The sequence below is a fragment of the Erigeron canadensis genome, chromosome 2 (assembly GCF_010389155.1).
Source record: "Erigeron canadensis isolate Cc75 chromosome 2, C_canadensis_v1, whole genome shotgun sequence".
Taxonomy (NCBI): domain Eukaryota; kingdom Viridiplantae; phylum Streptophyta; class Magnoliopsida; order Asterales; family Asteraceae; genus Erigeron; species Erigeron canadensis.
Genome location: NC_057762.1, coordinates 27,795,266 through 27,821,477, shown reverse-complemented (window position 1 = coordinate 27,821,477; position 26,212 = coordinate 27,795,266). Strand labels below are relative to the sequence as shown.

Sequence of the window (26,212 nt, the reverse complement as noted above, 5' to 3'; positions counted from 1 at the left end):
GTAGGACTTTCTTTAAAAATTAGGCTAAACTTATCAATTTTGTTTGCTTAACAAATTTAATAATCATGGAGAAAACAGTGAACCGGATCCTGGAAAATGATTATTAAGTACAACTTGTTACAATCTCTGTTACAACAGTAAAAATTGCAGTAGGAGCCAACATGTACATAGGTAGATTATGGACTTTGTGTTTAAGATGTTTCAATTCGTTTATGGATGTTTGTAGATTAAAACGATGGTGAAACATACCTTTCTCTCTTTTTTTTCCCCTTTTCAGAACAGAGGATAACCTTTTAAAATGTTTAATCCCACACACGGATTAAAAAAAGGAACTGTGAGTATATTACATTTTATATGGACCAGGTGGGTTAAGAACTTAAGAGTTAAGATTAGTGTTGAATATCCTAACTTAGTTACCTTGTGTATGTATCATTAGTTTTGAATCATAGTTTGTAGTTCATTATTTTTGAATCTTGGTTTAACCAGCAAGCTTGAACAGTTATTGACTCATCAAGTGTATTTTACATGTATTATCTTACAACGCCATATCTATATCTATACTATATTATAAAACAAATAGGGTTTTAACTTTCAATTCAACATTTACTTTCCCAAAATGCCCCTTCTATCAATTATATATTACTAAACACCATTTCTCTCTCATCAAATCTCAACCAATCATTTTTTTTCTCTTTCATCCATAAATCATTTATTCCTACAATTCATTCAAAATCTTTTATCTCACAAACCGTACATCGATAAATTATAAAAATTATATGTGTATTTTTAAAATTTCATACTCTTTCATTAAAGATGTTATTCGATATACTTTCGACGAATTTTTATATGCGAGGGCGGAACCCGTACGACTAAGACATTTGGCTATCACACTCTATGACCTATCACCCCCATCATCTCACCGCCGCAACGTGCGGGTACTTGCTCTCGTAAGGATTAAACATAGCCTATACGGTTTTGGACTTATTCCATTGTTGATGATACCACATCTAATTCCCAACAAGCTGTACGTTGTTCTACAAGATCTAAAAAATGCTTTCCTAAGTCGGGTATTTACCAGGGAATGTGTAAACTTCTAAACATTAGATTAGGAAGTACCGCCAATGTGTTTACGTATAAAACCACTAGCCTAAAAGGATTTTGAAAAAATCTCGAGTTATGTATGTTTAGTGGTCATATTAGTAAATTTTGGACCTGAAATCAGAGAAAAATAACTATTTCTATAAGAAACGTTGGAGAATTTCATGCACGCAAATACAGTACTCGGAATCTAGTCATTAAAGTCTCATGATAACTGGTTCTAGGATACAAACCAATACAAGATGCTAAGAATACCAGGCCCATCAATATAATTATGATGCAGGAGCTAGTTGTTTCAATTTGGCTTGCAAGACTATTCCTGCCTCATCTGCTATGCTTTTCTTCTTGCTTGCCACCTGCATAAATTATCGCATTTTTCATGTTAAAAACCAAATACACAGCTCATACACAGAAGAAATAAAAACGCCATCAAAAAGTCGATATCTAAGTACATAGTTTCTTTGACCTAATTTCAAACATCTATCTCTGGTCTCCAATTTTATTTTTTGTTTAAAGCCATAACAAATTTTCAAGAGATGCACTATGACAAAGATACTCATTCCATTTGGTGTGCGGGTATGGGGGAGGTGTGTTTTAGACGGTCATCAGCTAGAAGATGCACTACAAAGAATAAAATAAAACTACATCGGAAAGAACATCAACAAGCCCATACCCAGCAGGTGAGGTAGTATTTGCACAAAAAAAAGGGCATCCATAAAGTTAATGTTGACAAAAGAAAATGCAGGGAATAATGGTGACCTGATTGATAACATTTTTATTTATTAACTTATAGTATTAATTAATTTAATTTAATAAGTATCCATTTAATTAATCAAATATGTGATTTCCTATTTATTAATATAACATACTTTTATTCTACTAGTACTAGTATACACATGCTCAGTGACAAGATAGTCAATTTGCTATTCGCGTTTGTTTAACAGAATTTGATGGAATCTGATGGAATTGGAATTCAATTCCATTCCTTAGTGCGTTTGGTTGTTCAAAGAAGGAGAAATCTCATTCCGTAGGAATGTAAACATTCCATCATTTGATGGAATCTCCATTCCTTGGGGATAGAGGAAGGAATTTGATTCCTTCCGTCACTTGAATTCTCAAAAAATCAAAAACATTCCGTCAAATTCCATTCCTTCAAATTCCAATTCCTTTGAAAGATTCCATTCCTTCCAAAAACATTTTGTGAACCAAACGCGCCAAAGTTCAAAATTATAAGACAACAAGCCAAATGTTTTATAACATAGTATAGATCTATGTAGTCAATTTCGGTGGTATACCAGTGGTATTTCGGTTTTTGGTCCTCCACTGGTATACCAGTCAAGATTTCTGTCCAAAATTTCGTTACCGGGATTTTCGGTCAAATTTCAGTGAAATCGGTCAAATTTCGGTCCAAATTTCGGTGGTATACCAGTTTTTCAGTTTTTATTTATTTTTTATTTTTGTCCTAACTTAAAATACAACATAAGAAACACTAATTTTTGCAAGTATTAACACTAGTGTATTAAGTATTGACACTTTTAAGCTTGACTTTTGATATTTAGATTAAGTATTTAATTAATATAACTGCTATTTGTGTATAATTGTGATTTTTTTGGTATATATATAATTATATATAATATTTTACATGATATTAAACTTACCGAAATACCACCGAAATTCCACCGAAATTACCAAAATTTCCTATACCGGTCCTTGACCGAAACACCGAAATTTTGCTCCTTAACTACTTAGGTATAGATATAATGTATCTTCCACATAGGAACATGGGTAGGGTGTGGAATCAATTAGCAAGCAAAACCCTTGAGAGATCAGAGATGATAAACAAAATCTTTGCTTTAAGAGAATTTGACTTTATATACTGAAATCTGTGGACATCGAAAACGATGAAATAATAGACAGGGGTTTAGTTGAAAACACAACGAAAGAGTCTTGAAATAACTAAAGATGTTACTTCTATAATAGAGGCTTGCTGTCCAAATGCAGCACACTAATCTTATTTTATCACTTATCGAAAAAAATCTTATTTTCATCAGGTTAATTTGAGTTTGACCGAGCTAAACTTTATAAAGTCCAAATAATGAGATTATACTTCATCAAGTCATAGTTCACACGGCTTTGACTTGAGCATGTACCATATATGTTCTTTCTGTTTTGATCAGTGGTGGACGTACTAAGTAAAGAGGGTACCCTCCAAAGTCCAAAGAAATATATTCAATGCTAAATTTTTTGTTTTCAAAAAATTGTAGAGTAATTTCTGAAAGTGTATATCTCATTTAAAACCATGGATATGGAATACCCTCTGTTAAAAAAAAACATGACCCATAAGCGAAAATAATACGGAGATATTAATCTTGAGCCCACTATAGAAAAACTTTACCACTCAAAAGAAAGAAAAAAAGCCCCAAAAAACCAAAATATCAAGCTGTGATTGGAAGAATACTAAAGATAAACCTAATTAACTTCAACAGCTTATTAATATGTATGTTTTTTCTGCTTAGCTGAGTCTGCTTTAAACATTGCGTACTTGATGTGGTTGAGAATAGAAGGAAAACACATACGACAAACCCAAACTGTAAACACGGAATTTTATTTAACTTGGGCAAAGAAAAAAGTTTTTGCACTTATTGCATACTCAAACGATTTCCTAAATCCGCCACTGGTTTTGATACTTACAACATACGAAAAGCTACCCAGATAATTTCAAGAAAAAATAATTGCAACAATCGAATATCTATATCCAACAAAGTACATACACTGGAGTCCAATTCATAAGTAAAAGCTTACAATCAAAAGATCCTTGGGACACAGTTGTTAAGAAGTAAAAAAAAAACCTATTTATCTTTTGATTACTATGAATTCGACAAGGATAAAAAGTACAGTTTTAGCTAAGTAACTTGAACAAAGAAGGTAGCTGAAGGCACTCCTTCCAACTTAACCAGATAACTTTGCATAGCATAAACATTATCTAAATAGTAAGATTGATAGAAACTATTTGAAAAGTGCACACTACATAACCATTAGATTTATAGAAAGAAATGATACATACCTCTAAAAGTTGGTCATAATTTGATTTCAGCAAGTTGATTTTACGTTCACAATAATCCTTTCCTTCCGTCATTGTTTTCTATTGACACACAAGGCAAGGAAACAGGATATGTAAGGCTCAAGCATTAAAAAGTTATGCACGTAACACAAAAAGATATCAGATATATGCTGCATTTATTGAGATATATATTCCATCAAAATAAACTGAAAAACCCGGCTCCCTCGCATTATCCAACTCAACGTCTTTGTTTAAAAACCGGTCAAATTGATCATATGCATGGATTTAAGAAAGGAGGAATATAAGTTTCACATATGAATATATGATGGAATGGGTCATGTATTTCATTATCAACTTTAAGTCTGCAGTTTTGGGAAAGATGATTTGATTATGATGTTTGCAGAGAGCAATTTATAAATAGTCTGAAAATATTGTTTCAGAAACCATCGATGACAAAACGCATGTTTGAAGAAGCACGGTCAAGTGGTTAAGCAATTAAGTTTAGCCCAAAGTCTATTGTATGTATCTAACTTTCCAATATTTCAGTCTGGTGGCATTTTTAATGACATATTGCAAGTTACACGGACGTTAGATCAGCAAAAAAGTACCAGATGATGCATACAACAACACTAATAAATATCAGTTTGATACGTTAAAAAATAGATTTCAGACGACTAAAGTAGGATACATTCACAAAGGCTTGTAATTCTTTTGAAAAAGGCATTTTTCAAAAACGAAACACCTCACTAGTAATAATGAAGGAAATTGGTTTACAAGTAAACTAGTTATTAGTTTTGTAGTATATGTACCTGAATGAAATAACCAGTACCGACATCAACAAGAACATTCTGAGAATCATCAAGTGTCCCAGGAACATACAGAGAAGCTGTTAAGGGAACCAACATTTTCTTTCCTGTATATATATATATATATATTCTGTAAGGAGGAGGGAAGGAGTGGCATATATATATAAATTAAAATGAAAAAAAGAAAACCTTGAGGGCGAACAGAAAGATCTTGGAGAGCAGTGGAAGCAAGATCAAGGCGATTAGTGGCAGTACGGATGTTATTGAGGCTGTCTTGAAGAAGATTGACTTCCATTTCTGTTTGTTCTTTTATTGCTTTTAGCTGTTCCACGCTCATCTTCTCCATCTCTCCTATCATCACTCCTCTCCCCGCCGCCGCCATTCCTTGGGTACGGTTGATTTGATTTTTTCTAATTTGTGGAAACAAAAACTATCTGGATTCCGGGAGGAGGAATTTGTGATTTGGATGAAAAAGTGGTGGGTTGGGTTAAAGGGTCGGGCCGGGCCGGACAGATTTTTAAGGTCTTTGAAATAAATTTTGATACATACGACTCGTATCAAATAGAGTTGATTATAAAATTTTCATATTTGTCAAAAAATTATAGACTTGATCTTACTTTCCGTAAATTACGAGCATGGTACCCGCACAATGCGACGGTGATGACATTAGTTGTGATGTGATGACGTCGATGGATGGTGATAGCATCGTCGACAAGTGAGGTGAGAAATTGATACAAAGATATTGAAATTAGGGACAGTGAATAATGAGTATATATATATTTTAAAAGATTATAGAATGATTGTGTAGGTTAATTAGTTAAGGGTAAAATGATAATTTCGTATATCCCAAAGTTGTAAACTTTTCAACATGGGTGTATAATTTTTATATAGTTATATAGAAGCATAGATGACGCTTTTAATCATAATGTTGAAATTCTATCAACAGTTTTGCTTAAAAAGCATTAATTTTTTTAAGTAAAATTATTGATTTTTAAACCAAAAGTTTGAACGTAGCTCAAATATCACGGATCAAAACTATAATTTATAAAGAGTTTTGCTAAATAAAGTCTTAAGGGCTTCATTTAACATTTTTCATTTATAAAATGGTAAGATAAAGATTACAAACTTAAATAAACGACTTTAATTATTAACTCTAATAAAAAACATTTTTCTACTATGTTTAAACATGTTAGATAGAATATTATGAGCCATATGCATTTAAAATGTTTTACATAAATCACTTGCACATTTTTAAACTTATACAAGGCTTTTATGTCGAGTCACGATTTAAAGTTTCAAGCGAAATTTATTTTTTAAAAAGGTTATATATTCAAAAATAAAAATAAAAAAACCAAAAATATCCTTATCAATAATTTAAAATATTTAAAATACTTATAATATCTTTATTTATGTTTATATCCTCACTAGTTTATGTTTATCTAAAATAATTTTTTATCTCCTCAATAGTTTTAAATGATTATGATGGTATCTTATTTAATTTATTTATCATTTTAATTTATGTTTTATAAAATTATTTAATACAGTTATACAAAAATTTGTATTTCATCGAAACATCAATCATTCTACAATGTTTTTAAGAACGTGTCTTTACCGCATAAGCTTAGGAACAAATTTTAACCAGGTAAATGATGTGTCAATGTTACAGTTTTAAGTATATTAAATGATTAATTTTTCTAACTAAATAACCTAAAGATCTTTCTAATCACGAGAGGATAACATGTGGAAAATCATGGGCAAAATTAGAAAAGAAAATCAGTGAATATCATATGTCACATTCTTATAGTTTTAAAAGGATTTTTAGGTTATTCTTTAAGAAGATTTATCATTATCCATTTCATGGAGATGCTAATGAAATGAGAATTAATATTCGTACCATTTACAACAACAACGGTACTTAATCCCGGCGAGTGCCGGGGCTCGAGGAAGGTATGATGTAGAGTTGTAGACAATCTTATCCCTACCAAATGGTAAATAAACTGCTTCCTAAGGACTTCCGGCCTAGGTATTACCCTTGAAAAAAATGGTCTCAACGACTAATCGGAGAAAAGCCGAAAGAGAAGCAAGACTCTCGATCTCAGATCGCCGGAGAGTGTTTCGACGGCCTAGGGTATTACCATTGAACAAATATTCGTGTCATTGTTTTGATTAATTTAACATAATATAAAGTGAAACAGCAAACTCTACATAGGTACTAATACCATCTCCATGATGAAATGGTTACAAGTACAGTATAGTTGGGGTTGAAAACAAGGAAAGTGAGGGCAGAGAATGGCAGGCGCTACCAGTTCTTGCATCTTCTGTCAAATTGCTCGATCTTCTTCTTCTTCAACTACCATTCTTCACGCTGTTAGTTCCTTCCTCCCTACTGCCCACTACAATTTTCAATCATTATTTCTTTGTCAATTATATTATATTTATACAGATATATATGTATTCGTTTTTGATGATTGTGTGGTTTAGGATGACAAGGTGGTTGCCTTTCCAGACATTAATCCTTCCTCTTTTAGGTTCTCTTTCTATCTCTCTTTCTTTCTTAATTATTTGCATACTCATCTATTACTCCGTCCCAAATTAATTGTCCCCCGAAATGAATCAACCCTCTAAGAAAAGTGCAGTCCTTATATTATGTCCCCGATGATATTTGATTTGTATCGTTTACATAATTTTTGGTTGTTGCATTTTCTAGTGGACTATTGTATTTGGATGTATACGAGTTTGCTAAACATAGTTATTACTCGTATTATGTAGAACTTTATATTGCGTGTTAACCATATCCTTGATAAGCCCTATGATTAACAAAATACTACTGATACTAACACCATCAGCTTCAGCTCCCTAACACAAGTTAAGATAGTCTAATTATCATTAGTTTTTCTTTTCTTCCATTGGCCTCTCGAAGTGATATTTAGATGCTGGGGGAAACGTTGGAGTGTGATTTCTTCCTCAATCTTTATATTTAGAGGGAAATGAGACCGACTTATAAAGGAGATGGGCATAAGCTTTGATACATGAGGGTCATTTTAGTGAATGCTAAAACAAAGGATGCAACTGTAAGTATATCAATACATGAAATATGGACCAAAAATAATGCTTGTTTCAACTACACAACTTAAAAAAGATTCTCCCTTCCAAAACATAGCGATTTTGATAGCATATCGCTATGATATGCTGCTCAATGGTACCATTCTTGAAAGGTTGGACAAAAGTGTTTGGGAGTTAACCCGACTTATTCTATATCAACCCACACATAACTATGCGTTTCCAGAACTCGTTTGACTAGTATGTTATCCAATCACCCATTATGGCACCAGTAATCACAATCCTACAGGATGCTTTCGTATGCAATGCGTAATGCCCGTACGTTTGTTCGATTCTATCTTCTAAGCTTCGTAACTAAATAATGTTAGTATTGAACAGTTTAAGGAGTATGCAACAGAAGTAGAAAGTGAGCAATGCTCCACCTCTCTAATCGCCTCCTTCCCATTTTTATATTATACAAGTTTGAAAGAACAGTTTTTTTGCTGATCAACTCGGCAAAGTCAACCTCTACTTAGCATTGGCATGTCAATTCCACTTTTTCTGAATCAAATATTTGTGACTTCAAATCCAATCGTCAAAACTAAAGTTTATCAAATTCATAGAGAGAACAACCTTGGTTTTAAAAAGCGCGCAAGCTTAGAGCTTTTTGGTACCTAAGACACAGGGTGTACAAAAAGCCCTCTCTTTTTGGGCTTTCTTTTGAGCCCAGGTGCTAAAAAGCATGACCTTTTTGTACACAACAGGATTTTTATCAAAAATAAGTAATTTTTTTCCCTTACCTTTTCTTTCTCAACAAGATTGATCTCTCCTTTCTTCTTCCTAGAAAACTGATGTAACCATTTGACCCCCATTGGCCAACCAAAACTGGCTAATAATATTCGACACCCAATTGGACCCAGACTAAATCATTTGGTTACCAATGACAACACCTTTTGGCACATTACCCAACCAACCTGACTTGTGGACTACTGACACTCTAGTTTCAAAGTTAGATCTAAATTCAAACCATTAAAACACCACTACTACGGTAGGGTCCAGACAAAATCCATTAAAAGTTGAATTCAAATTGCATAGTCTCTTCCCATCACAAGTCCAACCGATTCCAGCTAGTAGTAGCAGTTTGTGGTTGCATATTAGGAGCACGATACCATTGCTCGCTAACATAAAATCTCCTTAAAAGCATATACAAGTTAATATTTAGCGGTACATTAATACAAACATTGGAGTTATAGTTGACTTTACTCATGGGTCAACTTGGGTTGAATTGTGACAGAAATCCATTTGCATATTACAACTTTCCCATATGGAATACTACGTCATAGTTGTCGAATTCATTGATTTGAATAGCTTTTAGTAATGACGGTTCCTAAGTGGCAATTCTCATATAAATTCGATACGTCACATTCTGCCTATAAGACTAAATTGTCACCATGTTTTATTTTTCTTGTCTGCATGCACGTATTCATCACACATTTAAAAATTGGTATATGAAATAAGCCAAGCAATGATATTGTTAACCTCTCTGGTGAATGATGCTTAGTATTATAAACTGGCAACTTTTTCATACAACTGTAACCTGAATGGTTCTTCAATCTTGATTACAGTTTAAATTTCACTTTTTGGAAAAACTACAAAAACACGAAATTAGCAATAACTTCTTAAATGAGAATACAGACCTTTATAACTCACCACATTTCTCCTTTGTCAATAGAGTTATAAACTGGCCACTCTTTCACACAACCACTAACTAGCACATGACCTTTTTAACTCTATCGATAAAGGCGCCATTAGCAGAATATTAGGCAACATATTTGATATTTCTTCTTTATCTCACAATATGCAATCACATAATTTTCATCAAACGAAAAGATATATTATATTATTATATGAGAATACAGATGGATTGATGTGAATTACATGGGTGGTAATTGAGTAAACAGTTCTTACATAAATAACTCGGGTATACTCAAATTTTGATCTAATGGCTACTTGAAATAGGCCGTTATGATGGCTAGATAGTAACTTTAATAAATTGGAAGGTCCAGAGTTAAAGTCAATGGTTGCAGTTGAAGATCTGCCAACCATAGATATAGAATACTTTGTTAAGGGTTTATTGGATTTTAAGTGTGAAATTTCCCCTATACATTGTTTTTGATCATAATTGAAATAAAATCAAGAAAAATGAGCATATGATTCTTTTGATCTAGTGACATACAATCCACCATTGATCTAGTGATTCTTTCCTGCACTACAGAGGATTGACATAAAGCTTTTTTCTTTGGCCTCAATGTCAAAACTTAGATGCCATATTACATGATATCTGCACGTGATTTAGGTTTTGAAGAACAATTTGATGTGTCAAGAAGCATAACCCAGTAACAGTACTAATACTCTTTCCTTGCATATCATACAATGATTGGATATTTCGATAGGCATTATTTGGTGATTCCTGTGGAACACATTGCAACAGTCAAGGACCTTCGTAGGACGACAGAAGACCATACTCTGGGTATTATTTTCTCATATAGAGCAATAATCTTTTCTAGCCAATTTTTAACGATATATCAATTTCTTTTTTCCATATGTTCATTGTTTGATACCAGTTATCATCTTTTCCAGTCAATCACATGTTTAATGTGGGGCAGATGCTACTAAGCAGAGATGCACCTAATTCCATTCAGTACAGGTAGCAATTCCATCTTTGAGTTTGGCTAGGAGTCTAACACTAAACTTTAGATGCTACAATTTATAGCGAACTTATGACCCAAGAGTCCTAAAGCTAACACCATTTTCTATTTATATTATTTGTGTCTTTACTGAGCATGACATGTAATCTTTTTTACCTCTTGCAACAGATTTGGTTTTCATCAACCTCCGTTCAACAGCGTTAACCATCTCCACCTTCACTGTATGGCACTTCCGTATGTACCCAGGTGTGCATTCTTTTGTTTCATCATCACATTAATCTTATTTTTGTTCCGACTATTATTACTCCTAAATAAAGTCTCAAACAACCAGTTTAACTTATTCAAATACTACTCAGGTGGAGAAGGATTAAATACTCATCTTTGGGACCCTTAGGTGGATTTATTGAAGCCCATAAACTGTTGGAAAGATTGAAGCCATAATCAACTCTCCATCATCAGCAATACTTTTTAACGGTCCTTCAACTGCTACATATAAAATCAATTAGTTTTACTAGTTGCAGATCCAAGAATAAACATCTACACATTAAAGGTGTCTTATGAATGGGTCAAATGAGTTAACCAAAACAGTCCAGGCTGGTCGTATTTGTATTTAGTTCACAGTTAACCATTTCTAATAAACTGTAGCTACTAATGAAAAGTTGCTCTGGAAAATTAAACTTTTTACCGACATTATTAATATGATGGATTTGAATGATTTTAAGGATTAAACATAGCGTCTAGACAGTTTTTGACTGGTTACATTACTAATGATACCACATCTACTCGGGTTCTTGGAATAACAATCAACAAAAAGGAATATTGGGATTCTGATTAACCAGAAATATAACACAGGATGCATTCAACATTACTAATCAAGTCGAACTGGGGCACTGGGCAATTGATAAGAAAAGATGACCTAATTTCAATACCAACAACGATGAGCTTATAACATTCTGGACACTATTGTTTCAGTGTGTTAATAAGAAATAGGAATAAATGCTAGAAATCTAAGCGTAAGTTGGTAACAGTGAAATTTAGTTGTATTGCAAATTTGCAAGTCAATGCCTCGACTGGAAAGCATAATTTCTATGGGTGATGGCATCCCATTCACTCACCACATACTCACCACTCACTTCCAACCAATCACGTTGTGCCATCTCAAATGCATCACTCACCACTCACTCAATTTTTGTTGGCATTGTCACCACTCACAACAATTTTAAATAACATAAAAAAATGGGTGAAAGAGACAAAAACAAAAAAAAATCTGTTGACAAAAAAGAGTCATTATTGCCTTGATTTTCGTTCCACCCACTTATCACCCGATGTGGTTGGACCACTCAAATTCATTCACGCGTGAGTGCTTAGGTGATGGCGGCGGTGTGTGAGTGAGTCGTCCCACCACTCACTACCGGGAACATCCATCGTTGCCAACACCCTAAGCATGTATCGTTGAAGGCATGTAAATTTTTTTTTTTTTTGACAATGAATTATCACAACATCAATCAAGCATATAAGTATATGACACCTTTAGGATAGAAAACAAAGGCATTCAAACACAAAGACCAACACTTGGATTCGCAAATGAATAGGTTTTTACCATACGTATTTTCACAAAAGAACTACTGAAGTAGCCACAACTAATTTTGTATTGATAGATCTCAACCAAGTTTGTAATCTACTTTTTCCAAACAGAACCAAGGCGAAAACATCACACCACGTTCTCACGGTAGACGGTACTACACAAATGTCAAGTTTGGCATCAGTAGCTAAGTTACGCCACACAGAAGCAACGATTGGAAATGACAATTTCAGTTGCTTATACTTACAAGCTGGTCGGTCAGTACTTTATGGATCAAATTACATAGCATAGCCACAAAGAAAACCAAAGTTTTCAAAGTCAATTTTTGCAACTTTGACCTTGAATATCTTTTTTTGTATTATATAATACTCAGTGAAAGTTATACCGATGTAAACATATGTAAAACTCAATTAATTCATGTAATTTTCATCAAGTGTTATACGATACAAACAAAGATATTTAAGGTCAAAGTTGTAAAAAAGTGACTTTGAAAATTTAAAAGTGGACACATTTAGTGGAACGGAGGGAGTAAAATACAGCTGAACTAATGACTTATTGACCAATTATATCGTTCGAATTCATCAAATTGACTTTCACTTCTGTCATCATAATCCTAATAATCATTATTTAAATATATTATATTATTATTTATATTAATATTTATAGAAACAGTCTCACTAATTTATACAAGTACCATTTTGTTTTCCATCAATACACTTTTAGCTCTAAATATATATTTATATCTATCAGAATTTTTAACCATCGACTTGAGAGTTTTTTTTTAAGATAAATGATGAATCCTCCTAAAATAATGACCTAAAAATCCTCCTAATTATTACACATGTGTCAAAATCAGGGGACAATTGTGAGGGTGGATGATTTTCAGACATACGTGTAATTTAGAAGTAGGAGTGAAACAGAATGCCGTTCAAAAAAAAATTGGTTAAAACTTTTTTCAACATATGAAACATTGTTTACAAAAAGTATTTCAAAATATAAAATACAATATATTTGTTCAATATTCTCGAAGTATATTATTTTAAATTTGTTTTTTCTTATATTTAAATTAATGTATTTAATAATTTATTACATTTTAAAAATATTATAAATAACCCGTGTATTTGACACGGACATAAATCTAGTTACTAACTAAAACACTATCGTAATAGCATAATTCCCAAAATATGTAACTGTTTGAACTCAATTACGAGTTAATCAAAGTAGCAAAACCCATAAGGCCATAACAAATCTGTTTCTATCAAATCATTTGTGATCCATTATCCAGCCAATTGCCAACCCAATTTGCCAAATCACGTATGATGTTTAGCTTATGATGAAACTCTTAAGAATTCTAATTTGAAAAACGACTAATTTTATTCATTGTTGCTTTACATTCATTAATATTTTTTTTTTTGAACAGTTTACATTCGTCATTGGTTTATTTTTGTTTTTAGTCTCGACAGAATGATTTCACCTACAATTCCTGATTGCGTGGCCTTTATGATATTTTTATGAGTTCTTACGATAACTTTTTTTACTAATAGAGATGTGTTTTTAGACTTCTTTGATCATTGGGTAATATGTTCTGAAGACTTCTCTTCAGCATTCTGGACAGAAAAAAACCATGTGGCAAAAGCGGGAATAAAAGCAAGCAGCTGCCATGAGTTATTGGCATACATTCATACAACTGAGTTATGAAATAGACGTTTTTGTTAAATTTGTTCTCTCCAATTAGTCGTATATCTTACGGGTTAATATGCTCCTCTAAATGTTTCGACCAAGGACTACAAAACAAGACCTTTGTGTCAATCAAGTGTGGCTTATTGACCTGGTGACTTATTGGTCCGCTGAGGCTGAGCCATGAACTAAAGAGTTGATCAGCTATCAACCAAACATCTATCATTAAATTCATGTTACTGTATTTGGAAAATGAATCAACACATCATTATTCAAGCAAATAACACCATTTAGAAAGAAAAACAGCAAGAATTGAAACAGAAAAGCACAACACTTGGATTCGCAAATGATTAGGTTTTGACCATACATGGTTTCCCGAAAAAGCTAGCCTTAACAAAGTTTGTATTAACAGAGGTTTGAACCAAGTTGCATTCTAGTATTTCCAAGACAGTACGCTTCTATCTCCAAAAGGCAAAATTGCCAAGGCATTTGCGGAACCAAGCTCAAAATACCACATCCTCGTTAGTTTATCTTCGCCCTTGAAAAGTCCATATCAGGGTGCTGCATGGATTGCAATATCGTTATCAGTAAAAATAAGTTAAGCCAGCCAGAAACTACAGTAACAGGTGCCAGTATAACACAGATTATACTTGCAAATAACTGAACCTGGATTATGCTTTATCCCTAATAACCACAAAACTATAATTTAGCTACGAGTTTAACTGGTCAAAAAAGTGATCCATGTAGACTGGGTCGGAAGCCAAAAGTATTAAGTTCAACACTTTCAGCTTCTACATATTATATTTTAAATAACAAACATTATTGATAATGATATAGCAATCATAATAACCTTAAATTCTTTTGCTGGAAAAACAGATAACTTATGGATGAGTTGGGTAAACCAAAACCATTTCAACCCATGATAAATACATGTCCCAATCAAGCCAACTTCACCCGATTACCCGCCAACCGATATTTTGAACATCTAGCATCTTTGTATAAAAAAAAAATTTACCTCTGACATGAACTTCTTCAGAATGTCTTGTTTCTGCATCTCATCACTTGTTGGCAGGCCCATCTGCTTCTGTCGTTGATCAAACTATAACAGAAACATGGAAAGAATGTCAGCACAAAATTATAATTGTTTGATTATTTGGAACAAAAGAGACCATGAGAAGTAACGAATACAAAATCTAAATCTGTACATTTGTACATTCATACCATCATCTTTTCAACAGTAGATCGTGTTTCTGGATCCAGGTCACCTAATTTACTGCTCTCGGGTTCTACCTTCTGGGTATCAATTTCAGGTTCACCCTTGATCAAGAACTTCCACCAGTCCATTTGATCCTGTTTGGTTAAAAGGATTGAGATGGCTTTCTTATCCTCTGAAAGAGAAACAATGGAAGATGGGTCATGTGAATAAGATGCAATGCAACAAATTACAGAATAAAAAACCAAACTATGCTTCAAAAACATACCTAAGCTCCAGAAACTATCATCAACCTTCACAGACTTGTACAAGTCTCCCTGTACACAAAGAAAATAATTAGCATTCTATTTACAGTTAAACCTTGCATCAGCACGTTTGAACAACTTTAATACACTTACCTCAAGAAGTGGAGGCTGACCCTTGAGTCCAACTTTAAGGCGGTTCTTCTTTATGTCACAGACAATAGATCTTGAAAGGGTTCCAGGAGGAACAGGTATGTTTATGTTGACCTCTTGTAAAGACTGGCCCCAAGAGTAGTTCTCCATGTCCAGTCCATTACCTTTGTTAGGAGCTGTTTGTAAAATCAAACGAGATAAGAAGAGTATTCTTGACATAATAGAAGAATGCTTAACCAGTACCATAATTTAAGATGAATCACTAAACTACATATATACGAAGGGAGAAGAAGACCCAAAGACTAATGGATAGGATGTCTTGATATATTTGGTGGCAGGAAAGTGGTGACATTCACATTAATGATTTACATGGCTAAAGCTGGAAAAATAAGCACTACACGTCCTATGGCCGGTACTCCAAAAATCCAAAAGACCTATTTAGGCCAAGCTACACTAAAGGAACAAACTTTAACACATATAACAGGCATTCATCAATCCCCAACAGTTAATTAAACTTATAGATTCGAGTATTTTCCTTTTGCACAGATTGAATACATTCAAGCTAAACAAAAGCCAATACAAAACCTTTTCCTTCAAGAAAATCATACACTATGCCATAACATGTACCTATATAAAATTCAAGAAAAATAGCTTCACTTGAGAATGTTTTGCCTTCAAGAAAATCACACAAAGAGCAGGTAACAATTGTCCATCAACCGTTGTAAGATGTCATATATACGACTATCCAAAACAATACAAATCCACATTCAACCCAATTGTTCTACCATCACTAAACGATACTACACAAATCACAATAACATGTTAGTTTGTTAGCTACCACACTCATTCTTCCACATAGATAACATAAATCAAAACTCTAATCACTATGCATCAAAATCACTTATAAGTAGCTTATATACTATACACTTCACATAAGCTAACGATTTGCTAACTAAAGATACTTATCCACAGCAATACTACAACAGATTTTCGATAGCTTAAAGAAACCACAACTAGCATATATAGGACCTAAATAAAACAATATCAAACATATAGAGATATTAACACACACACAGATAAAAGTTAAATTAAACAATATCAGAAAACTTCACATAACTAAATACATATAGATATAAACACGCATAGTTTATGCTAATTATTGTGCTTAATTATTTTTTTATAAATATAAAAAAACATATACACATATAAAAGCATAAATATATAAATATATATATATATAAGTGTATCTATATACCTCTCAATCCCTTCTTATCATCCTCCTTAGTCTCCTCGGCCTTCTGATCACTCTTCTTCACCGCATCTTTCGACGGTCCAGCCGTCGCATCCTCCTTCGCACGCTTCACAGCTGCTGCGCCATTAGCAGCACCAGAAACAGCTTTCTCTTTGCGTTTCTTCTCGTCAGAATCAATGTTTTCCTTCACAGACCTGACCAATCCATTCACATCTCTGACAACCGACTCTTTTTTGAACAGATCGGTTTCGTTAGCCACGAATTCGATCGCCGTTTTGAGAAACCCTAACGGATCGGCGCAATCGAGAACCGCCTCGAACGGTTTCTTGATTGATTCTGGTTGTTCTTCGTATTCGGAAAGAATTGCCATTGCGATTTCTTTGAGAGAGAGAGAGAGAGAAATTATTAGGATTTTGAAATTAGGGTTTTGAGATCGGATAGTTTTTGGGGGGTTTTGAGATTGGATAGTTTTTGGGGGGTTTTATAAAGTTAGGAGAATCGGAAGATTTGTTTTGTTTTTATAGAAGTCTCTAGAAGTCTTTAGTTTGTTTTGTGTTCCAAGTTTGTTTAGGAAAGTAGAAGATGAGTCTAGTACGAATTGTGTAAATTTCATCTTTATATTTTATCTAATTTTATCTCTACTCTTTACACCTTTTTAGCCTTTTAATTACGGAATATGATATATGTTACTTTAATACGGAGTAACTATTACTTGTTATAAATGTAATATTTATATTATGACTATCCACATGTACATAACCTAAATTTCATTTATGTTTGTAGGATTACTTGAACCCTATAAATGGTGGTCATATATCATTGTTAGAGAGATATTAATAATATAAGAACTCTCTTAATCTCTATATGTTTGTGTCTCTATAATCTCTAATTAGTCATTGTTATCTAATATTACCCTATTAGTCTATCATTATCTATCGATCAATTGAATGTCCTAAATTACTTTTATTCTCTTATTCTTTATTGTGTTAAAATGTTGTTTATATGCAAATAGCTAGTTTTAGTTCTTATTTATAAAAAATGCTTAAAGAGAAACTTCTAGTTTAGATGAAGCTTTTAAATTATAAAACACAAATGCATTTTGAAGTTACGGCTATAACTATCATACCAAACACATCTAAAACTTAAAAACTATAAATAAAAACTAGAGTTAATTTCATTAGGTGCCCCTGTGGTTGTCGTTATTATTTGTTTCCACCCTGTGCTTTTTTTTCATTGCTAGGTACCCCTATGGTTCGTGTTAATTTCATTAGGTGCCCTTCTGACTAACAGTCGTTAATCTCACACCGTTAAATTCCCCATGTGCATTGCACATGAGGGCATTTTAATCTTTTTACATCCAAAGCACCCAATCTTCTTTTTCTTTCTTCTTTTGATCTGCTTCTCTCCTCTATCCCCAACCATCTTTTTCTTTCAATATTCTTCAATTTCTTTTATTCCTATTTTTCAATCATCATCATCTCCAACCATCTATATCTATATTTATATATCTTTCTATACCTAATAATCTATATATAAATGGAAATACATATACATAAACACATCAAATCTATACACATATAAAGATGTACTATCATCATTTTCGCCCATTATAGTTCACTGACACTATAACTGCCACCATGGCAGTTGCCACCATAACCCCTACCACTTCCACCATCTTCATCAATGGATACGGTTAAAACAACCCACCACCCGCTGCTACGATATCTATATGTATATGTATGTCTATATCTAAATTTAATACTCCCGTCACCTCACCTCATATACAAAATCCGGCCACCACCTTACACTGCGCCCGTCAAATCTGGTCACCACCCCACACCACCGATTTTTTCAGCGATGGTGATTTCCAAAGGTGGTGGTTGCCGCCTTATCTACTTCCACTTTTTTGATCTACACTACTTTAAAGTTGTAATTGTAGTGAATTTATTTTTAAGTTTTTGTTTTATATAATATAGTTTTTTTTTTGTTTTTTAAGATATGGCAACAAGCTGATATACGAATTAGATTTCTTGTTTGTGTGTAACATTGTGTTTCTGAATAACAATGTAACATTCAATTTGTGGGTTTGGATTTTATTATTTTATTATTATTTGTTAATGATATATTTTGGTTTATATTAATGTTATTTGGTGGTTAAAAAGAGAAGTTGGATGAAAAAAAAAAAGATGACTTTGATCTATAAAGGAAGAGGCAGAAGAAGGAGATGGTGTTTTAGAGGCAAAAAGACGGATATGCCATCATGTGCAATGCACATGAGTGTTTTAACGGAGAGAAACTAACGATCGTTAGTCAGAAGGGCACCTAATGAAATTAACACGAACCATAGGTGTACCTAGCAATAAAAAAAAGCACATGGTGGAAACAAATAATATCGACAACCACAGGGGCACCTAATGAAATTAACTCTAAAAACTTTGTTTAAAAATTTATATATTACGGGAAACTACAACTACAACTACTAGCTACAATTATTTTTCCCCCCAAATATACCCATAAACCTCACAATGCTAGATTCAAACACGAATTACATAAACATCACAATACAGCTACAATTACAACTACGAGTCTTGTGTGTAAATGGCCATCGTCTCTACATTACATGAATTTAAAATAAATGTGTTGTAATTTATTACACTGTCGCAATGTGCACATACGCATCTACTTATTACTCGTATAAGTCATAATAAATAGACTAATAAAATATGCTTAAAAATGTATCTAATCCATTCAATTATTGACACAGGAATGACATATTTAATTTCTTGTTTTTTTTTTTTAATTCTTATCTTAATTTTGCATATGCAGATCATCTTTTATTGAGTACATCTTTAAATTTACCTTTTAATCACATTAAACATCTTTTATTAATTCCGTCTTTATACTTAAATTTTACCTTTTAATCTATAATCTTAACTACCTTATAAAATATTTGTCTTTCATATTTTGTCAAACAAAGAACTTGATATACCTAAACTATGCGTCTCATTTATACAGTAATTAAATATCTCCACCTAATATACCTATAATACCTTTAATTGAATTATTTAGACTACCCACATCAGTGAACTCCATCAACCAATCTTTAATTAAAACCTAATTTCTCTCTCTTCCACCTATACAATCCAATCTCTCTCAATTTTTCACTTACATTCACAACCCAACTTAAACCATTTTTTATTATATAATATAATTTAGAATTATTTTTAAGTTGTTAAAAATGATTATTTTACCTTAAATAATTTTAAAATTTTTAGGATTATCTTATAAATATAGAAATGACGACTAGAAAATACGAAATCAAGTAATAAATATATTTTTTAAAACACCTTCGGTTTTAATAAAACTTATGTCAAAATGTTCGTAATGAAAAAATAAAAAATACCATGTATTTATTAAATTTATATAAAACTTAATAAAATGTAAGATATTATAGAAAAAACAAATATGGGTTATTATCAATTGTAATAATAATATACTTATAAAGAGTCACCATTCAATTATTGACAAGTGTACACAGTCAATTGTCTTTTCGTGTTCAATCTAAGATTTAAATGAAGTTTGGTTTGTGCATCAGTTCGTCTCTCTCATGTTTTATTAATATTTTAATTGGTGAACCATCTCATAGTTCACTGATAAGGATGGTCTTACAACATTCATCCCTCAACCCTTAAAGTAACTACAATACCTTCTTTTTTATATCAATTACCTTTATATTAACCACCCACTACCGCCGCCAACACTCCCCGTCGTCGCCGCTACCACCGCATCGCCGCATCGTGCGGGCATATTACTAACCTATATATCTGTACTATATTATAAAGCAAATAGTCTCTATCTAAAGTTTAAGTTTGAACATTTACTTCCCTAAAATGCTTACTATAGCTATCAATAACATGGTGGCGTCTGGAAGTTTTATACCAGCCAAAGTTAACAATATAACCATATCTTACTTATTCTTTGCAGATGACGTTATCATTATTGAAGAGTGGTCAGAATCTAACCTGGAAGTTATAAGAATCGCCTTTAAGTTCTTCTTTTTAACACTCGGATTAAAAATAAATATCAATAAGTCTTCTATTATTGGAGTTGGTGCAAGTAGAGATGAAGTCGCTCTTATGGCCAACCGGAATTTTTTCCATTCAAATACTTGGGGATCCTAGTGGGCACTACAATGACACGCTTGAGTGATTGGAAAAGTTTCATTGACAAGTTTTCTAAGCGCATGTCAAGGTGGGAAGCTGGTCTGCTATCAATCAGAGGTAGGCTGACTCTTATTACCTCGGTCCTAGGGGCACTTGGAAATTACTTTTTCTCAGTATTTCGAGTTCTATCAACAATTTTGTCTAGATTGGAAGGTATGAGGTCAAATTTCCTTAGAGTAAGGGGGGGGGGGGTAATGAAGAGACTAGAAAAATGGCTTGGATTAAATGGCCATTGGTCTTAGCACCGAAATCAGTTGGCGGCCTGGGTGTGGGAAGCCTCAAAGCACTCAATTTGGCTCTTTTATACAAGTGGCAATGGCGTATTCTAAACAGTCCTAATGCTCTATGGGCAAAGGTTATTTTGTCAATCCATGGCCTTGAAAACGTTTTTACATTTCGGGCTAAACAAAAAGGCGTGTGGTCAAGAATATGTACAGCGATGGCAGCTTCTCATGATCAACTACCCTTACCTCAGTCGGTTATTATTCGTGAGGTAGGTGATGGGACTAACACTAGTTTTTGGAAAGATGTTTGGATTGGTGAATCGACTTTAGCCAGCAGATACCCAAGATTAGTTGTTTAAGATACTCGTCCTAATTGTTCAGTTGCTGATTGTTACTTTGAAAATAAATGGAAATGGGAATGGCGTAGAAATTTGAGGGGAGGGCGTAAAGAGACAGCACTATCAGATTTATTAGCCGAACTGCAAACAGTGAACTTGGGTGATAATCCAGATTCTTGGAAATGGAACCTTAATGGTAATACTTTCTTTTCAATGCGTGACATCAGACTTGATCTTGATCTCTTTATTTGCTCGCCGAAGATAAGTCATCCATTTGGAACTCTCTTTTGCCTAAAAAAGTCAATGTATTTATTTGGAGAATGCTAAGAAATAGGATACCCACAAGATTCAACTTGAGTGCTAGAGGTATGGACATCGTCTCTATAACTTGCCCTATTTGTAATATAGGTGCAGAAACTGTAAATCATCTTTTCAAGGATTGTAAAATAACAACTCAAGTGAGAAAAATGTTAGCAACATGGCTCCAACTCGACATTCTGGATGCGCAACCTGCCGACATTTTAGACTGGATTTCGGGATTACATGTGACGAAGATATATAAGAACATTGTCCAAGCAATATGTTTCACTTGGTGGTGGGTTCTCTGGAGACAAAGGAATAACGTGGTCTTCAAAGGAAACAACTCCTCTAGTATAGACATTTTTCATGTTATAGTTTCTTTTTCTTATTTTTGGATTAATTGTCGTAGTAAAAATGATAGCTTAGTATGGCCACTTTGGCAAATTTGTCCTAACTATATGATGTAATTTTGGTGTCTTTCGGTTTTTCGCCGAAAGTCATTACTCCTAATGATATAATTGCTGTTCAAAAAAAAAAATACTATAATACTCTTTCTTTCTCCTCAAATCTCAAACACTCATTCGCCCCCCCCCCCCCTTCCATAAATCATTTTATTTCTCTAATTCATTCAAAATCTTTTATCTCAAAAACTGTACATTGATAAATTATAAAAATTATATGGGTGGTCTTAGAATTTCATGCTCTTCCATTAGAGATGTCATTCGATATACTTTCGACAAAATTTTAAATCCGAGGGTGGAGCCTGTAGCTAAGGGTGGAGCTCGTCCGGTAAATCACCCCATTACTGCCAACGCTGCCACCGTCGTTACATCACCACCCCCATCACCGTCGCAACGCGCGGATAACTTCCTCTCGTAATATTATAAAGCAAATAGCCTCTGTCTAACATTTTAAGTTTCGACATTTACTTCCTCAAAATGAATCTCCTATATATTCTATATTTATCTAAAATAACTAAAATACTTTTTCTCTCTCCTCAAATCTCAACCACTCATTTTTTTCTCTCTTATCTATAAATTATTTTAGTTTTCTAATTTATTCAAAATTTTTTATCTATAAATTATAAAAATTATATGGATGTTTTTATAATTTCATGTTCTTTCATTAGAAAGAACATTCGATATAGTTTCGACTAATTTTTAAATCTGAGAGCGGAACCCGTACGGCTAAAGGCGAAGCTCGTCAGGTAGATCACCCCATCACCGCCACCGCCATTACATCACCAACCCGCCATCACCGCCGCGACGCGCGGATACCTTTCTCTCATACCTTATAAAAGAGGAAGCCACCCTTAAAAATCTCAAATAAGGAACTAAACTACTTAAAATACCTATTTATTCAATAGTTTAAAGATTTCCCACCTAATACACGTATAATATTTTTAATGAAATAATTTAAAACATAATTTTTTTAATATTTAAAACAACTACACTACCTTCTTTAATATCAATTACTTTTACATTCTCCACCATTGCTGCCCCACCACCACCACCAATACCATTGCCACCACCACCCCGCCTAACTGCCACAATTTTCGTCGCATTTCTGATTTCACATTAAACATTTCATAGTTACATTTTTTTTAGTTGTGAGACAAGTTACTTTAACTTTAGGGTAGCTAAGGAACACCATCAAAATTTTTACACGTATCCATACATTTTTATTTCTTTTTAACCTTATTTTTCTTTTTTATGAATTTCTGCTTTTTTAATTTTAACCCCTTCCGCTATCAGACTATCTCCTTGCTTCTTCTCTTCTTAATTTCTTCCACCATCAAACACCAACATTTCACCCATCTGCTCATCAACACTCCGTATCATCCCTCGCTATATCTCTCTTTCTAATAATGGGTTTGTTTTTGTGAATGTGTATTTGAGCTAATTGGTGACATCATCTTCCCCTGGCCTGCAAAGGTTTTGCAATCGATTCTCTTATTTCTATCTATATCTATATCTACATCTAGGACTTGTCGTTTCTTGAAAATTTACACTTCCTTTACGTATAATATATATGCATTATATATCTCTCTGTGTATGCATAGGCTTTTTTGTGAAGAAAAGCAAATAAGCAATGATATAGATGGTTGTGGTTCGACATGTTTTTAGTTAATTTTATGTTTTTGAGGTTCTTGTAATTATGTTCTTACGTATAAATTATTGAATTCCTTCGATTAGGGGCGAGTTTTGTTTATATAAATTAATTACTTTCAGTAGTATCAAGTTTCGTGTAGGCAATGTGTTTGACAAATTGCTTAAGAGAAAGTTATAGTCCAAAAAGTCGAGATTTTCGTGTAGGACTTGTAGCAAATGCTTTCTTTGTCAAGTAATTACATTAGTTATAAATCAACCAGCCATTTGGACATTTGTTAGACATTTATAATTGAACCATTGAAAAGATTGAATTTCAATCGTACCACACGATTGACTTATTTTGTAAATCTGAATTTTTTTAATTATGTTTGCTTTTAGAACAATGGAAGTGGTTAATTGCTTTGAAGTTTCACCACTAGAAGGAGAAGAAGATTATATTAGCAGCATGCCAGAGAATGTGATCGTTAATGTTATGGATCGTTTGCCCGTAAAAGACGCGGTGGGAACTAGTATTTTGTCTACAAGCTGGAGATTCAAGTGGACTCTTCTCACAAAACTCATACTTGATGTAGATTTCTTTGATGGTTTAGATAACCACTTTGATAAAAATAATATAACTAAACTTCTCCTCCATCTTAAAGGTCCAGTTACGAATTTTAAACTCTTCGTAAGCAATCGCTTCAAAATAGATTTCGAGGATATTTATCATTGGGTTATGCTCCTATCTGGATTACGAGGATTAATGGAACTCACTTTAATGAATTGGCGTCAACTGGTTAGGTTGCCTACCCATCTTTTCTCTTGTCTAGAGCTGAGACATTTGACGTTTAATCGCTGTGTTTTCCCCCATGGTTTTCTTGGTTTCCCAAAGCTATTGAGCTTACACTTGGAACATGTATATATTCCAGATCACAGATGTGGAGAATTAATCGCTCAGTGTCCCTTACTTGAGACTTTGCAAATTTCAAGTTGGAATGCCAACCTTGGAGGGGTATTGAAATTGGTCGAGATTGCAAAACTCAAAAATCTCAAGGAGTTATGTTTGTCATTGTGTTTGCTTGACAATTTGACCATGCTCAAACTTTCCACTGTCTTCCAGCAAATGTCTCTTCTTCCAAAACTTCAGGAGCTTTCTTTAGATTTTGAAAACTGCAAGGTAAGGCTAAATTGGTCTTTGAACTTCAATTTACGCAAATATTGAAACTTAGATCATTGCCCACTTACACCTGTTAAAACGGCTTTTTATATATCTTTTTGTAGTTCTTGCCAGAAGATGTTGCTCTATATCTGGTCTCCAGCAACTTTCCCTTCCTCAAGACTCTTGAATTATGGGAAATGGATTTTAGTAGTGTTTCTATGTTATCATGTGCTTTTGGGATTCTTTTTGGCTGTGCAAATCTGCAGAACCTTAGTATCACAGTAAGTGAATAGTATTCAATGATACATGCATCTGCCCTGTACTTTATAACATGCATCCGCCCCTGATGATACTGCTCGTCTTAATCTTCTTATACATGTGTACATGAATACTATTTTATCATGCAGGCTATATACAATAAAGTTGTCCCACTGCCTGCCATATGTCTTCCGGAGGTAGACTGAAGCACAATGAGGCAGCTGCAGCTTCAGCATGTGATCTTAGGATCAATAAAAGGTTTGGAAAATGAAGTATGTTTGATTAAGCATATGCTGGCTTGTTCCCCCATGCTAAAGATTATTTATATTCTACTCAACTCGTCCATAGAGAGAAATGGAAATGAGAAGTCTAAGCTTGAAAGCAAGCTGTTGAAGCTCCCTCAAGCCTCCCCAATGGCGGACATTATCGTCAAGTTTGATGGTGAGGAATGGAAATGAGAAATCTAAGCTTAAAAGCAAGCTGCAGAAGCTCCATCGAGCCTCCCCAATGGCGGAGATTATCGTCAAGTTTGATCAAGTTTGTTATTGTTTGGACTAATTTGTGTGGTAGGAAATCACCTCCTCTATATATTTGGTGTAATGAAGAATTAAGACCTACTTCATATTCTGTCTTTGCAGAAATCTGAAATGTGATCATTGCTCGACTGATTAAGCATTATCTCATTCATCGGGAGGTGGCTTGTTTTTAATTTTTTGATGTGCATACTGAGTCGATAGGTTTAATATGAACCTGTCATTTTATTGCACCGATTAGTCCAAGTGGGTTTGA

General features: G+C 33.5%; 4 protein-coding genes across 7 annotated transcripts; 2 read left to right on the top strand and 2 right to left on the bottom strand.

Annotated features, from left to right (window-relative positions):
* Positions 1–1,218: 1,218 nt before the first annotated feature.
* Positions 1,219–5,447, bottom strand: LOC122589153 (probable prefoldin subunit 5). The gene is made up of 4 exons (XM_043761399.1): positions 5,155–5,447; positions 4,969–5,072; positions 4,163–4,240; positions 1,219–1,454 (listed from the first exon to the last, which is right to left on the bottom strand). Exons 1-4 carry the CDS (start codon positions 5,345–5,347, stop codon positions 1,371–1,373), a joined length of 459 nt encoding a protein of 152 aa, XP_043617334.1. The 5' UTR covers positions 5,348–5,447; the 3' UTR covers positions 1,219–1,370.
* A 1,627-nt stretch (positions 5,448–7,074) lies between these two features.
* On the top strand, positions 7,075–11,441 carry LOC122588838 (bifunctional adenosine 5'-phosphosulfate phosphorylase/adenylylsulfatase HINT4). Of its 2 annotated transcripts, XM_043761049.1 has the most exons (7): positions 7,075–7,093; positions 7,216–7,332; positions 7,447–7,493; positions 10,458–10,534; positions 10,645–10,711; positions 10,881–10,958; positions 11,069–11,441. In XM_043761049.1, exons 2-7 carry the CDS (start codon positions 7,255–7,257, stop codon positions 11,151–11,153), a joined length of 432 nt encoding a protein of 143 aa, XP_043616984.1. In that variant the 5' UTR covers positions 7,075–7,093; positions 7,216–7,254; the 3' UTR covers positions 11,154–11,441. The 2 variants fall into 2 exon arrangements, with proteins under 2 accessions (XP_043616984.1, XP_043616983.1); XM_043761048.1 differs by lacking the exon at positions 7,075–7,093 and having other exon boundaries at positions 7,133–7,332.
* A 2,842-nt stretch (positions 11,442–14,283) lies between these two features.
* LOC122587107 (protein BOBBER 1) lies at positions 14,284–17,242 on the bottom strand. The gene is made up of 6 exons (XM_043759184.1): positions 16,835–17,242; positions 15,583–15,755; positions 15,453–15,501; positions 15,193–15,359; positions 14,987–15,070; positions 14,284–14,532 (listed from the first exon to the last, which is right to left on the bottom strand). The coding sequence occupies exons 1-6, from the start codon at positions 17,199–17,201 to the stop codon at positions 14,494–14,496; spliced, it is 879 nt and encodes a 292-aa protein (XP_043615119.1). The 5' UTR covers positions 17,202–17,242; the 3' UTR covers positions 14,284–14,493.
* Positions 17,243–23,654: 6,412 nt separating this feature from the next.
* Positions 23,655–26,101, top strand: LOC122589252 (F-box/FBD/LRR-repeat protein At1g13570-like). Of its 3 annotated transcripts, XR_006322241.1 has the most exons (5): positions 23,655–23,850; positions 24,406–25,183; positions 25,288–25,446; positions 25,573–25,681; positions 25,772–26,101. XR_006322241.1 is itself a non-coding variant. In XM_043761517.1 (4 exons), the coding sequence occupies exons 2-4, from the start codon at positions 24,410–24,412 to the stop codon at positions 25,627–25,629; spliced, it is 990 nt and encodes a 329-aa protein (XP_043617452.1). In that variant the 5' UTR covers positions 23,655–23,787; positions 24,406–24,409; the 3' UTR covers positions 25,630–26,101. The 3 variants fall into 3 exon arrangements, 2 of the variants coding, with proteins under 2 accessions (XP_043617452.1, XP_043617451.1); XM_043761517.1 differs by having other exon boundaries at positions 23,655–23,787; positions 25,573–26,101; XM_043761516.1 differs by having other exon boundaries at positions 25,573–26,101.
* The last annotated feature ends 111 nt before the right edge of the window (positions 26,102–26,212 follow it).

Bases quoted from the DNA above. Each gene is read 5' to 3' on its own strand.
- LOC122589153 (XM_043761399.1), bottom strand. From the start codon at position 5,347: ATGGCGGCGGCGGGGAGAGGAGTGATGATAGGAGAGATGGAGAAGATG. The intron at 4,241-4,968 runs GTACATATACTA...GTGTGTCAATAG, and splicing joins GTACTGGTTATTTCATTCAG to AAAACAATGACGGAAGGAAA. The intron at 1,455-4,162 runs GTATGTATCATT...TAATTTATGCAG, and splicing joins ATTATGACCAACTTTTAGAG to GTGGCAAGCAAGAAGAAAAG.
- LOC122588838 (XM_043761049.1), top strand. From the start codon at position 7,255: ATGGCAGGCGCTACCAGTTCTTGCATCTTCTGTCAAATTGCTCGATCT. The intron at 7,494-10,457 runs GTTCTCTTTCTA...ATATTTCGATAG, and splicing joins ATTAATCCTTCCTCTTTTAG to GCATTATTTGGTGATTCCTG. The intron at 10,712-10,880 runs GTAGCAATTCCA...CTCTTGCAACAG, and splicing joins CCTAATTCCATTCAGTACAG to ATTTGGTTTTCATCAACCTC.
- LOC122587107 (XM_043759184.1), bottom strand. From the start codon at position 17,201: ATGGCAATTCTTTCCGAATACGAAGAACAACCAGAATCAATCAAGAAA. The intron at 15,360-15,452 runs GTATGTTTTTGA...TTTCTCTTTCAG, and splicing joins TGATAGTTTCTGGAGCTTAG to AGGATAAGAAAGCCATCTCA. The intron at 15,071-15,192 runs GTATGAATGTAC...TTTCTGTTATAG, and splicing joins CTACTGTTGAAAAGATGATG to TTTGATCAACGACAGAAGCA.
- LOC122589252 (XM_043761517.1), top strand. From the start codon at position 24,410: ATGGAAGTGGTTAATTGCTTTGAAGTTTCACCACTAGAAGGAGAAGAA. The intron at 25,184-25,287 runs GTAAGGCTAAAT...ATCTTTTTGTAG, and splicing joins TAGATTTTGAAAACTGCAAG to TTCTTGCCAGAAGATGTTGC. The intron at 25,447-25,572 runs GTAAGTGAATAG...TTTATCATGCAG, and splicing joins TGCAGAACCTTAGTATCACA to GCTATATACAATAAAGTTGT.